General features: G+C 35.6%; 1 protein-coding gene across 2 annotated transcripts in view; it reads right to left on the reverse strand.

The window, feature by feature from the left end:
• The window catches only part of LOC122397410 (reversion-inducing cysteine-rich protein with Kazal motifs), an 89,082-nt gene that overhangs the window by 64,576 nt on the left and 9,858 nt on the right, over positions 1 to 14,648 (reverse strand). The window contains exon 1 of one of the 2 annotated variants that reach the window (XM_043396560.1): positions 376 to 1,494. The exons of the other annotated variant lie outside the window; for it this stretch is intronic. Within the exon in view, the coding sequence (XP_043252495.1) occupies positions 376 to 451 (76 nt within the window). The 5' untranslated portion in view covers positions 452 to 1,494. Of the gene's footprint in view, positions 1 to 375; positions 1,495 to 14,648 lie in introns of those variants that run through there. 2 annotated transcript variants of the gene reach the window in all.

Here is a 14,648-nt window from a genome sequence, read left to right on the forward strand (position 1 = left end):
CATAACCGGAAACGTCGACCAATAAATCTTCGTTATTTCGCTCGATAATATAAAACTCGAGGAAAGCAACAACTATTTCAAGCGAGACAAAAACTCTATTCGAGGTTTAACATCGATAAATTTGATGAGAAACAAATTATTCGCTTTTTCGTAAACACTTATATCGCCAACACTTCTATAGTTTAGCAATATTAAACTTCGAATAACCTGTTGAAGAATGCCTCTGTCATAACCTAGAACGTCTCGCAATAAATCTTCGTACGGCTCTCACGGCCGTAAGGAATTATTACTTTCTTAGTATCCTCTTACTTTCCACTTAATACGCGAACATATAAATTACAAGTCCAAGCTTACTGAATTATGTTTTATCGTTACCTTGCGCTGCGTCGAGGAAAGGATTGGCGACGACGACGATCGCGTACAACGCCGTCAGCAGGCCCACAGACAGCATGGTTGATAACCCACAGGTTCTATCGGATCTCGGTTAAATCCTGATTATTCACACGACCGGAGTTGACATGTCGAACTCGCGCGAGAACGATGCGCAGTGGAGCGCGGTCCGCGAGCGACTGAGCTTTCCGTGCCTCCGTTAAGCTTTTTACTCGAGTGGGCGAGACGGAGACGGAGCGCCGCGCGTGAGAGGGAGAGGGGTGGGAAAGACAGGGGCCGAGAGATTGCGCGTGGGTGGAGGGAAAAGACGCGTGGCGCGTTGTCACGCAGTGCAACTGCTATTGTGACATCTTCGAGCGTACCCACACGTTTCTCGGTATGCCTTTTTTCCTCCGTCTCCGTCTTCCTCGCCCGTAGCTCCCTCTTTATCGTCCCGTACGCCACCGGGAACGTTGCAAGCGTGATTTCAAGCGTTTCGTGAAATATTTCTACTTTGCTGCAACGTGACTATGTGCAAGTTTCTTCAGAATAAATCGTTGACATTTTTGCGGATATGTTTCGTTAAATATTTTAGAAACAACGGTAAACCTACCGCGACCGGTCAAATGACCATGTCAAATTTCGTTTAAAATTTCGACATTATCTAAGCGCCATCTAACTTCATGACTTTTTTTTATGGGATACGTGTAATATATTTTTCAATATTTACTTCTTTTCTTATTGTTGTCTGTCTTACCAACCACGAATATGTTTTTGTAAGAAACTGGACTATTAAATTTTGGTTAGCCTGCAATGTATTATAAATAGCATATAACAAAGATGAAAGATGTTGTATTGGGTTGGAAAATAGTTCTCTCTGTAGCGTGCCACGTACTGAATAATAGAAGTGTCTTTAATTGTAATTATAAAGCAATGCATTAACTCTCCCTCGTTTATGCACACGCTTCCACTCGCTTGTCCGTCTAACACTGCCACTGCGCAACTCTGCTTGCGCATCCCCGCTTCCCGCTCTCTTGTTTTCTCACGCGCGCGCAGAAGAGAATCTTCAGTTCCATTTTGGGAGTTACTACGAAATTAGTGAAAGAATAAAAATAGTCATATCATTCCTAAATAAAAGAAACTATATTTTTTTACCCGTCAAATTGCCTATTATCTATACAGGGTGTCCCGTAAATAGTGTAAGAACCGGAAATGGGGGGTAGCTGAGACGATTCTGAACAACAATAATATTCTATATTATGAAATATGTGTTTCTTTGAAAATTGATTATGGTAAAAATGGATAGATATACAGGGTGTGTTGACAAGTTTGGTATTAAAGGGGGATTTTCATGTAGCTGATTAAAAAAATTGATTTCTCGTTATGTAAATTAAAAATAAGCTACCAACAATTTCATCGAAATTCAAAATAATCGAATTTCGCAAAAATTACAGAATTATGAGCTATTTTGTAGTATGTATACCTTGAAATTTTGTTAAAATTTTTGAACATTTTTTTTTAAACCACATTCTTCGAATTGGAGTCTAAAATAATTAAACATCGATTAATTTCAAATCGATAGCTTATTTTATTCGTTATACGTATGAACCTAAAATTATAATTTTTATTTTCATAAAAATAATGTAATATCTTTTTCCGGTCGATATAAAGTTTATTTAAGGAAAAAAGTGTGTTTTCTTTCAAACACTGTACACTTTACAATTGTTTATTTTTTTTAATTTAAAAACAAGTTTAATACTAGAATGAATTTTCTAATTACGAGGAAATTGTTTTTTGTGATCGAATGAATGTGACATATGCTACATTAAATGCAAAGGTTACAACAAAATTGAAAATTGAATAATAAATAATAAAACAAATCGAAATACAAAAACCGTTTTTTGCAAATTTAGAGGGTTTTCTGATCTGTAGTGGGTAGGATTTCGAGGGTATGTTTAATGACCAAAATTGATTGTAATTGACCCCCACAGCCAAAAATAATTTTTCCAAAACGGTTTGAAATTTTTCAATTTTGTCGAAAAATTTCACATTTTCGAATTTTTTTCTCGAAAGTGGGTAGGATTTAGAGGGTATGTCTAATGACCAAAATTGATTGTAATTGACCCCCACAGCCAAAAATAATTTTTCCAAAACGGTTTGAAATTTTTCAATTTTGTCGAAAAATTTCACATTTTCGAATTTTTTTCTCGAAAGTGGGTAGGATTTAGAGGGTATGTCTAATGACCAAAATTGATTGTAATTGACCCCCACAGCCAAAAATAATTTTTCCAGAACGGTTTGAAATTTTTCAATTTTGTCGAAAAATTTCACATTTTCGAATTTTTTTCTCGAAAGTGGGTAGGATTTAGAGGGTATGTCTAATGACCAAAATTGATTGTAATTGACCCCCACAGACAAAAATAATTTTTCTAAAACTGTTTCAAATTTTTCAATTTTTTCGAAAAATTTCACACCTCGAATTTTTTTCTCGAAAGTGGGTAGGAATTCGAGGGTATGTCTAATGACCAAAATTGATTGTAATTGACCCCCGCAACCAAAAATAATTTTTCTAGAACTAGATTTGAATGTATTTCATACTTTTGGAAAAAAATCATTTTCATTTTCTCACATTTCTCCAAGTGTAAAAAGTCACTTGAAAGAAATGAATTTAAGAATATGAATGTATAAAATTCAACCTTTAAAAGTGACTCTATAAAGTTTGCTGTGTGATTATCTTGTACGAAGTTATCGTAGTTTAAAATTTGTGAAATTTTCAGTTTTGCGTTTGAATATTTATGATCGGTAATGCATCAAGAGGGTATATACAGGGTGTAGTCTAATAAAAACATGCATTCTATTTGATCTTGTTTCCAAGTTACTACCATTTTTGTACTCTTAGTAACGGGAAACTACTTATCTTTATAGAAAGTACTTAAAACATAACTTTTGGTCCGTAAGCAAGTCTGCGATCATCGTGTCGTAGATCTTCTCGGTCTTTCGTGGATTACAAAAATGAAAATCCATAGGATTTAATAATTTCAGCAAGTTCTAGCACAATCTATTCATTTTTCAATAGACTGCGGATGTTTATGCATTTATGGGAAATTTTAATCCTCAAAAAACTATAGAATGCATTTAATATGCAAAGATATAAGAAACTACACCTTATGCAAAAGCAATTTATGACCAGACGATCGTCCTGACATACATATCCGCGATGATGCAATTCTCTCGCGAGAAAGCGCTCGAGAAGCCTCGCCACCTGGCGGTAACATCGCAGTACTGCTCACGGGCGAGGTATCGCGCGGGCCGAATACGCGCATGCGCGCGCAAGTAGACTGTCGTATACGGGGGTCGCGTGGTCCGCCAAACAGTCGTACACATGAAATCTTTGCACATAAATTACATGTTAATAACGCGCTTCTGAGACATGCTACATAGCCTATGTCCGTCCTAGAGCATGCAGGAATAACGTGTCAAAATTTGAGGAAGATCGGTTCAATAGGTCTTGAGTTTTGCGCGAACATAAAAATCGGCTCTCTCTTTATATAATAGTATAGATAGATAGATATCGGGGGTATGTAAATTCACCAAAAATGATTGTATTTGACCTCAGAACCTAAAAGTAATTGTTTTAGAACGATTCGAAATTCTTTTTTTTGCCGAAAAATTTAGCCCCTTGTCGATCTTTCGTAAAAATTCGTTTTTTCATTTTTAATCAATTTGTTTGACGCTGTACAGAAAAGTTGTTTAATACTTTTTTGTAGGTACCCATGAGCACTAGTTCAGAAAAAAAATTTCATCGAAATATATTCACTGTCGTAAGAGTTATGGCTGTTTTTATGGGGTTTTTCTCATTGTACGGGTTCAATCTATTGTCATTGTTGCGAATGTAAACTTCTGAACCGAGTAAACTTGAAAACTATGGTTCGTACGGTTCCCAGTGAGGAATGTAACGGGGAAGGCGACGGCTGGCATTGTTAATGCAGATCGTTGTTGACAAAGGACATTCCTTTGGCACGATGCAGACGGATTCCCGCGAGAAACTCGATTTCCAGCGACGCATGCGCAGCGGACGCGCTCTGCGATCGTAGCCCTCAATTTCTGCCGCTGTTCGATACCAGTTCATTGGCATGCAGCCGACGATTGACGGAGGATGCGACGTTCACGGAACTATTTCGTCTTTCCCCTTGGTCGCGTGCTCGCTCTCTCGCTCTCACCATTCGGTTGAAGGGTGCGTGAGTCAAATACTTGAAGCGTGCATGCGCGGAAAATAAATCGCCCGCGAATTTATGTCAACGACAAACGCCTCTACGCGTTTCCATGATAATCGATACGTTTTGCAACGGCAGACAAATGGATTTACGGGGATCGTTTGAAAAATTTTGAGCCTCGACGCGAAGGTAGATAGGACAAAAATTAAGAATACCAATTTGTTGATTGAGGCTTCGTTAAAAAGTTATTAAAAAATTAAATTAAAAAATTTCAAACCATTCTGAAAAAATTATTTTTGTTTGCGGGGATCGATTACAATCATGTTTGGTGAATACACATATCCCCGGAATCGTACCCACTTTTGAGAAAAAAATTCGGATCGGTGCTGAAATTTTTTGGGAAAAAACAAATTTGTCAAATCGTTCTAAAAAAATTATTTCTAGGTTTTGGGGTTGAATACAACCATTTTTGGTGAATACACAAATCCCCGAAATCCTACGTGCTTTCAAGAGAAAAATTCAGAAAGTTGGACAAATTTTTCGGCGAAAAATAAAATTTCAAATCGTTTTGGAAAAATAATTTTCGTTTGCGGGGGTCAATTACAATCATTTTTGGTGAATAGACATACCCTCGAAATCCTGCACATTTTCGAGAAAAAAGTTCAGCAAATGGACAAATTTTTCGATGAAATAAAAAATGTTTTCGGGCTATAAATCTTTTGAGTTTGTCTCGAATGTTTCGTTGCGACGAGCGACCGTCGCATTACATCGTTACATGCCCAACGGAATGTTTGTGTACAGCCATATTTTTGCTTTTGTATAAATTCCTATTTTGTTCGTTTTTGTGCCCGAGTTTATTATTTTATATCCTGACCTCATCAACAATATACAAAGCGGGAACATTGTACTACGTGTGGCTGAAACTCTGATCGTCGGAGCACAGACGTCGCTCTCCGTTTAAACGATGCCCTCCTCCGGATAATTAATAACCATTGCGACTACTTGAATGAGTTAAGCCGGGTCGAGCGAAGTCCTCGTTGTAAAACTGCTTCTGACCACGATCTTGTCGCGTTGGAAAGCAACGTTGCGATTTCTGAAGCATTTGAGAAGACCTGACGAATTCAATCGTTATAATCTGGATGCAAATTGAAATAGTAATTTATTAGACACGGTAGTATCTTCAGAGGGCGATTATAAAAGCGTACATTATTCCTATAGTCGATGAGTCTACGTTAATGTTAACACTTTACCGACCGGTAGCCTATTAATCGACTGTTTTACCGACCAACGTTTACCGGCTGAGAGCCTATAAATCAACTGTTTTGCCGGCCAACGCTTACCGGCCGATAGACGATTTATCAACCGTTACCGGTCGGTAAAGTGTTAAAAGTGCTACGTTTGGATCATAGTCATCCCCAAGGTAATGTCATCACTCGTACATTTTGCAGGCTAGTAACGTTAATAATAATGCACAATGGCGGATCTATACTTACGAGTACTTGTTAAGGTTGGATTTTGTTGTTAGTAATTAAACATAGGAAAAATATAAATTAATTAGTACTACGTTTTTAACATACATATACATATTTAAAAAATGCGAGATATTTATTGATAAACTTAAATTTTAAACAAGATAACAATAATTAGAGTCTTTTTCGCGTTTCGTCTTTACGGATATTATACTTACAAACAATACATGGTGTTCGGCTATTTCTGAGAAAAATTTTAATGGGAGATTCTAGAGGCCAAAATAAGACGAAAATCAAGAATATCAATTTGTTGATGAAGGCTTCATTAAAAAGTTATTAACGTTTAAAGTTAAAGTGTGCAGCGCGCACGGTTCCCGTCTCACAGACGCAACTTCAAACGTTAATAAATTTTTAACCAAGCCTCCAACAACAAATTAGTATTCTTGATTTTCATCTTATTTTGACCTCTAGAATCTCCCATTAAAATTTTTCCCAGGTTTGTCCGAACACCTTGTATATTTACAGGAACTAAACATATTATATTTATCAACGTTTAACTGGAAACTGGTTCCCTGCATTAATAATTCGACGAATTTTCTCAACAAACCTTCGCGTTTTCCCTTGAAGGCTTCGAGAATCGTCTTTAGGGCAATAATTACGCCACGATATGCGTCGTGTGATAATCGACGGTGAAATTGTTGGAGCGAAGGACGATCGATGGTGTCGATTGCGCGTATCTACAACGAAATAACAAGGCTGCTCTAAGAAAAAACGAACGAGAGGAAGAAAGTGGATAATGACGCAGAGGCAGAGACTCGAGTATCATTCGTAACGTACGTGCGAACTGAGCAAGATTTATCGTACGGAATAAATTAATAAATTACACGTTCATCGAGCCGATTGACAATAGCAATGGCGAGGACGCAGGGCTCAGCGGTCTCAGATACGAAATCAAAATTTCTAGAGAATTTTCGTCTGATCTAGTAACTTTAGATTTCTCATTTTTGTTTCGTCGATGCTGGATATCGTGTTTCGCAAATTCGATTAGCTTGCACGCCTACGCGAATGCAACCTGATCTGCTCATATTGTACGGAGAGTTGCATTATAAATAGAGAGTCGTTTTTTATGTTCGCGCAAAACTCAAGACCTACTGAACCTATCTTCCTCAAATTTTGACACGTTATTCCTGCATACTCTAGGACGGGCATAGGCTATGTAACATGTCTCGGAAGCGCGTTATTAACATGTAATTTATATGCAAAGATTTCATGTGTACGACCGTTTGGCAGACCACGCGACCCCTGTATACGACAGTCCACTTGCGCGCGCATGCGCGTATTCGGCCCGCGCGATACCTCGCCCGTGGCAGTACTGCGATGTTACCGCCAGGTGGCGTAGCTTCTCGAGCGCTTTCTCGCGAGAGAATTGCATCATCGCGGATAATGTATGTCAGGACGATCGTCTGGTAATAAATTGTTTTTGCACAAGGTCAGACGAAACGGCGCGTTCTAGTATCATATATAAAGTAAAATAATATACTTTTTACAAGCAAAGGACCATTCACAGATCTTATAGAAAATGGCCCCCCGGTTAAGTTAGCTAAAATTTTGATATGATTAGGTTCATAATGTTTTGATGAAAATATCCAAAGGATTCAAACTCGTAAATTGGTGCTCAAAAGTCAACAATAGTGCACCTTATTCTAGACTACCCCGTTTAAGTATATTTAAGTATAAAAAGCACTATTGTACACTGTCCATTTATTTGACTATTCATCCACGACCATTTTGTCCATTAAACTTATCACGATAACTGTTCAATCGAATAAACTTTGACGATACATCAACAGACAGTATTTTCGTTCATCATCATTTGAAAAAAATTTGCCTATCATTGCGTAATACTACTCTTTTCCTTGTATTGCTCATTTCGTAACGTGCATTACAACGTCAAAGTTAATATGATGTATACACGACGGTAAAAAAAACTTTCACTCCACGGGCATACACCTGTGCACTTACTGTGAGGTCATGGGTTATAAGAAACACATAAGTCCCATCTTGTATATTTTTCTCGCTTGTTATTAAATAAATACAGTTATGTATTTGGTTTTGCAATGAACGCTCCATCCTTCTCGAAAGCCTTCTCCTCTTTCACTTTAAACGCAAAAACATATGTATTATACATATACGTTACATAGAAATGTATTCAAATTGTTTGAAACGTGTTAAGAATGACACAAAAACATAATTAATTTGACCAATTATTGATTTAATGGATTTTTAATTATTATGGATTTTTTTGCAACAAAGATACGTAATCTCAATATTAAGAAGCCTCCAAGATTGAACAGAAAACGCGATAATTAGAAATAAACATTTTATTGCATTAATGGGCGTGTCAAGATATGAATTTAATATATTTCAGTTTGCAAACAGGGAATTAGAAGAAAGTCGAAAGGGATAGATTTTTTTAAAATAAAAAATAATACAAAAGTCATATAAAACAAAAGGCATATAAAAATTCAAATTTTACCAAAAGTGTTAGATTGTTGGATACATATATATATATATATATAACGGTTTAATAATAATGAACAATACAGAAGTGATACAACGCACGACGACCACGCAACGAACTCGGTGGAAAGCGACGCAACGCTCATGCGCACACTCCTCTGCGCACACTCCACTGCGCATACTCACAGCGCACGCTACGGGATGTGTGACAAACTTCAATCAAAAAGTATGCATATGTACCATTGATACATACTATTATTCCTGACTACTGATTCATTTTGATAATTTATGCATAGTGAAACTGATATTGAATTTGAAATACATCGAACTCACTATTAAATACACCTATTGATGCAACACAATTTTTACTTTTAATTATTACATTCAATATGATATAAAATTACCATATTACGTCATGAATACATGTATGTGGATCATTCCAAATCGATCACTTCTTTCTCCAAATGTTTGGGATTTTATTCAAAATTGAATATTGTAATTAGTCTACGCGATATTCGTAGTACTTTAAGTCATTATTTTACTAGTTTCGAATTTGTTTGAGAAATACAGGCCCCTGAAATTTACGTCTTTTTATCGTAATTTATTTATTTTTATCGAAATGCATTTTGTTCGAGTTTTATTAGAAAAGGATTGACTTTTCTGTAATAAATTTTGCCCCGAATGAAAAGTAAATTTTACAACGCCCGAAAATTATAAATGAATTTTTATTTTTTAAATACAGGTTCGAGGTTGTATTAAAACTGTGGGGGGAAAATATTATCGTATTTCTTGGATTTTTCTCATAAAATGGTACAACACTTATTAACACTTTACCGACCGATAGCCTATTAATCGACTGTTTTATCGGCCGACGCTTACCGACCGATAGCCGATTAATCAATCGCTACCGGTCGGTAAAGTGTTAACACGTTCACTGCCAGATGAAAACTGTATAATATTTTGCGAGATTACAATTTTGATTTTGCACCATCGTAAGCTACATAACCTAAAATTTGTTTCGGTACTTATTTTCGTAACCTCGTTAAAATTTTGATTTCACACCATTGTAAGCTACATAACCTAAAATTTGTATCTCGAGAATTACATGCAGTTGCTCCCACTCGTATTTGCACAATATAATGATAATTTATTATAAACGATGAGAAGCTTGTTTCTTACGAATTGCTCTTAAAACTGGTATACGTCCATTTTGTTACACATTGAGACACAAGATTAAGAATAAATTGAAAAAAGAAACTTGTCAAGGGTTGTGTCGCGTTGAAAACATCGCTTCTCCTTCGATCATCGACGTTAAGCTGCATTGGTCGCGGTCAGTGCTAGGATGGGTGACCGTTTGGGGAAAACGCCACGTATTGTTGATTTCTTTCTATACTATTTGCATTATTTACACCTCTCTATCAGTTTTCTAATTACTTACTATTAAAAAAAAGAGCAAAAACAAGCTACACTTCGTAAATAGAGAAAAATAACACAGTGAAATATAAAACAGAACATTTGGTAGAAATAAATAGAAAAATTCATAAGAAACACACAACTCTATGTTCGTTTATAGCGAATCACTGTATTCTAGTGTACAAATACGAAGTAACTGTAACACGAAATAACAAAATAATAATAAAAATTCAAATACAGATACACAACACAGTTTCAAGAGACAGGAACCGAAAACATTCCACAAGAAAAACACAATCAACGCTTGTCTGTTGATTCTTGTTTCTTACGAATTTGGTCTTAAAACTGGTATACGTCCATTTTGTTACACATTGAGACACAAGATTAAGAATAAATTGAAAAAAGAAACTTGTCAAGGGTTGTGTCACGTTGAAAACATCGCTTCTCCTTCGATCATCGACGTTAAGCTGCATTGGTCGCGGTCAGTGCTAGGATGGGTGACCGTTTGGGGAAAACGCCACGTATTGTTGATTTCTTTCTATACTATTTGCATTATTTACACCTCTCTATCAGTTTTCTAATTACTTACTATTAAAAAAAAGAGCAAAAACAAGCTACACTTCGTAAATAGAGAAAAATAACTCAGTGAAATATAAAACAGAACATTTGGTAGAAATAAATAGAAAAATTCATAAGAAACACGACTCTATGTTCGTTTATAGCGAATCACTGTATTCTAGTGTACAAATACGAAGTAACTGTAACACGAAATAACAAAATAATAATAAAAATTCAAATACAGATACACAACACAGTTTCAAGAGACAGGAACCGAAAACATTCCACAAGAAAAACACAATCAACGCTTGTCTGTTGATTCTTGTTTCTTACGAATTTGCTCTTAAAACTGGTATACGTCCATTTTGTTATACATTGAGACACAAGATTAAGAATAAATTGAAAAAAGAAACTTGTCAAGGGTTGTGTCGCGTTGAAAACATCGCTTCTCCTTCGATCATCGACGTTAAGCTGCATTGGTCGCGGTCAGTGCTAGGATGGGTGACCGTTTGGGGAAAACGCCACGTATTGTTGATTTCTTTCTATACTATTTGCATTATTTACACCTCTCTATCAGTTTTCTAATTACTTACTATTAAAAAAAAGAGCAAAAACAAGCTACACTTCGTAAATAGAGAAAAATAACACAGTGAAATATAAAACAGAACATTTGGTAGAAATAAATAGAAAAATTCATAAGAAACACGACTCTATGTTCGTTTATAGCGAATCACTGTATTCTAGTGTACAAATACGAAGTAACTGTAACACGAAATAACAAAATAATAATAAAAATTCAAATACAGATACACAACACAGTTTCAAGAGACAGGAACCGAAAACATTCCACAAGAAAAACACAATCAACGCTTGTCTGTTGATTCTTGTTTCTTACGAATTTGTTCTTAAAACTGGTATACGTCCATTTTGTTACACATTGAGACACAAGATTAAGAATAAATTGAAAAAAGAAACTTGTCAAGGGTTGTGTCGCGTTGAAAACATCGCTTCTCCTTCGATCATCGACGTTAAGCTGCATTGGTCGCGGTCAGTGCTAGGATGGGTGACCGTTTGGGAAAAACACCACGTATTGTTGATTTCTTTGTATACTATATGCATTATTTATACCTCTCTATCAGTTTTCTAATTACTTACTATTAAAAAAAGAGCAAAAACAAGCTACACTTCGTAAATAGAGAAAAATAACACAGTGAAATATAAAACAGAACATTTGGTAGAAATAAATAGAAAAATTCATAAGAAACACGACTCTATGTTCGTTTATAGCGAATCACTGTATTCTAGTGTACAAATACGAAGTAACTGTAACACGAAATAACAAAATAATAATAAAAATTCAAATACAGATACACAACACAGTTTCAAGAGACAGGAACCGAAAACATTCCACAAGAAAAACACAATCAACGCTTGTCTGTTGATTCTTGTTTCTTACGAATTTGGTCTTAAAACTGGTATACGTCCATTTTGTTATACATTGAGACACAAGATTAAGAATAAATTGAAAAAAGAAACTTGTCAAGGGTTGTGTCACGTTGAAAACATCGCTTCTCCTTCGATCATCGAGGTTAAGCTGCATTGGTCGCGGTCAGTGCTAGGATGGGTGACCGTTTGGGAAAAACACCACGTATTGTTGATTTCTTTGTATACTATCTGCATTATCTATACCTCTCTATCAGTTTTCTAATTACTTACTATTAAAAAAAAGAGCAAAAACAAGCTACACTTCGTAAATAGAGAAAAATAACACAGTGAAATATAAAACAGAACATTTGGTAGAAATAAATAGAAAAATTCATAAGAAACACGACTCTATGTTCGTTTATAGCGAATCACTGTATTCTAGTGTACAAATACGAAGTAACTGTAACACGAAATAACAAAATAATAATAAAAATTCAAATACAGATACACAACACAGTTTCAAGAGACAGGAACCGAAAACATTCCACAAGAAAAACACAATCAACGCTTGTCTGTTGATTCTTGTTTCTTACGAATTTGCTCTTAAAACTGGTATACGTCCATTTTGTTATACATTGAGACACAAGATTAAGAATAAATTGAAAAAAGAAACTTGTCAAGGGTTGTGTCACGTTGGAAACATCGCTTCTCCTTCGATCATCGACGTTAAGCTGCATTGGTCGCGGTCAGTGCTAGGATGGGTGACCGTTTGGGAAAAACGCCACGTATTGTTGATTTCTTTGTATACTATCTGCATTATCTATACCTCTCTATCAGTTTTCTAATTACTTACTATTAAAAAAAAGAGCAAAAACAAGCTACACTTCGTAAATAGAGAAAAATAACACAGTGAAATATAAAACAGAACATTTGGTAGAAATAAATAGAAAAATTCATAAGAAACACACAACTCTATGTTCATTTATAGCGAATCACTGTATTCTAGTGTACAAATACGAAGTAACTGTAACACGAAATAACAAAATAATAATAAAAATTCAAATACAGATACACAACACAGTTTCAAGAGACAGGAACCGAAAACATTCCACAAGAAAAACACAATCAACGCTTGTCTGTTGATTCTTGTTTCTTACGAATTTGCTCTTAAAACTGGTATACGTCCATTTTGTTACACATTGAGACACAAGATTAAGAATAAATTGAAAAAAGAAACTTGTCAAGGGTTGTGTCACGTTGAAAACATCGCTTCTCCTTCGATCATCGACGTTAAGCTGCATTGGTCGCGGTCAGTGCTAGGATGGGTGACCGTTTGGGGAAAACGCCACGTATTGTTGATTTCTTTGTATACTATATGCATTATTTATACCTCTCTATCAGTTTTCTAATTACTTACTATTAAAAAAAAGAGCAAAAACAAGCTACACTTCGTAAATAGAGAAAAATAACACAGTGAAATATAAAACAGAACATTTGGTAGAAATAAATAGAAAAATTCATAAGAAACACGACTCTATGTTCGTTTATAGCGAATCACTGTATTCTAGTGTACAAATACGAAGTAACTGTAACACGAAATAACAAAATAATAATAAAAATTCAAATACAGATACACAACACAGTTTCAAGAGACAGGAACCGAAAACATTCCACAAGAAAAACACAATCAACGCTTGTCTGTTGATTCTTGTTTCTTACGAATTTGCTCTTAAAACTGGTATACGTCCATTTTGTTATACATTGAGACACAAGATTAAGAATAAATTGAAAAAAGAAACTTGTCAAGGGTTGTGTCGCGTTGAAAACATCGCTTCTCCTTCGATCATCGACGTTAAGCTGCATTGGTCGCGGTCAGTGCTAGGATGGGTGACCGTTTGGGGAAAACGCCACGTATTGTTGATTACTTTGTATACTATATGCATTATTTATACCTCTCTATCAGTTTTCTAATTACTTACTATTAAAAAAAGAGCAAAAACAAGCTACACTTCGTAAATAGAGAAAAATAACACAGTGTAATAAAAACAGAAACATTTGGTAGAAATAAATAGAAAAATTCATAAGAAACACACAACTCTATGTTCATTTATAGCGAATCACTGTATTCTAGTGTACAAATACGAAGTAACTGTAATTTCGATAATTATCAGGATTTGTTTGTTTAGATCGTTCGAGCGGAGAATTGCGGACCAACCAAACGTGGAATGGCGCGCATGCGCGGTCACCGCGACGAGCTGAACGCGCATTAATGCTCGCTGTGTTTTGCAATTTGGATAATACGGCATGTCGATCCTCTCTTCACGCTCGCCGACTTGTCATTATGGAAAACTGCAACGTACAGGGACAATAGAATACAATGAGAGAAATTGGAACGCACCGAGCCAGCAATAAGTACCACTCGAAAAATTAGACGTTGGTTCGAGACTTTCCACGAAGTCACGGACGGAGAAAACGTCCATTTTGAAAGGTCAATAAATATGATCATCGAATAAGATTATTGGCAAAAGATTTTTTACCCGAATACTACTGTGTTACAAAATGTCGATAAACTTCCGAAAAGGACATATATACCTCCTATTTTTTTTATACTTCCGATTCTTACGTATGCTGATTACGAGTATGATAGTGAAAATAGGCGTAAATTTTATTTTCATAGCGA

Source organism: Colletes gigas, unplaced genomic scaffold (genome assembly GCF_013123115.1).
Source record: "Colletes gigas isolate AHSC1104 unplaced genomic scaffold, ASM1312311v1 Colletes_gigas_Sc00009, whole genome shotgun sequence".
Lineage (NCBI taxonomy): Eukaryota > Metazoa > Arthropoda > Insecta > Hymenoptera > Colletidae > Colletes > Colletes gigas.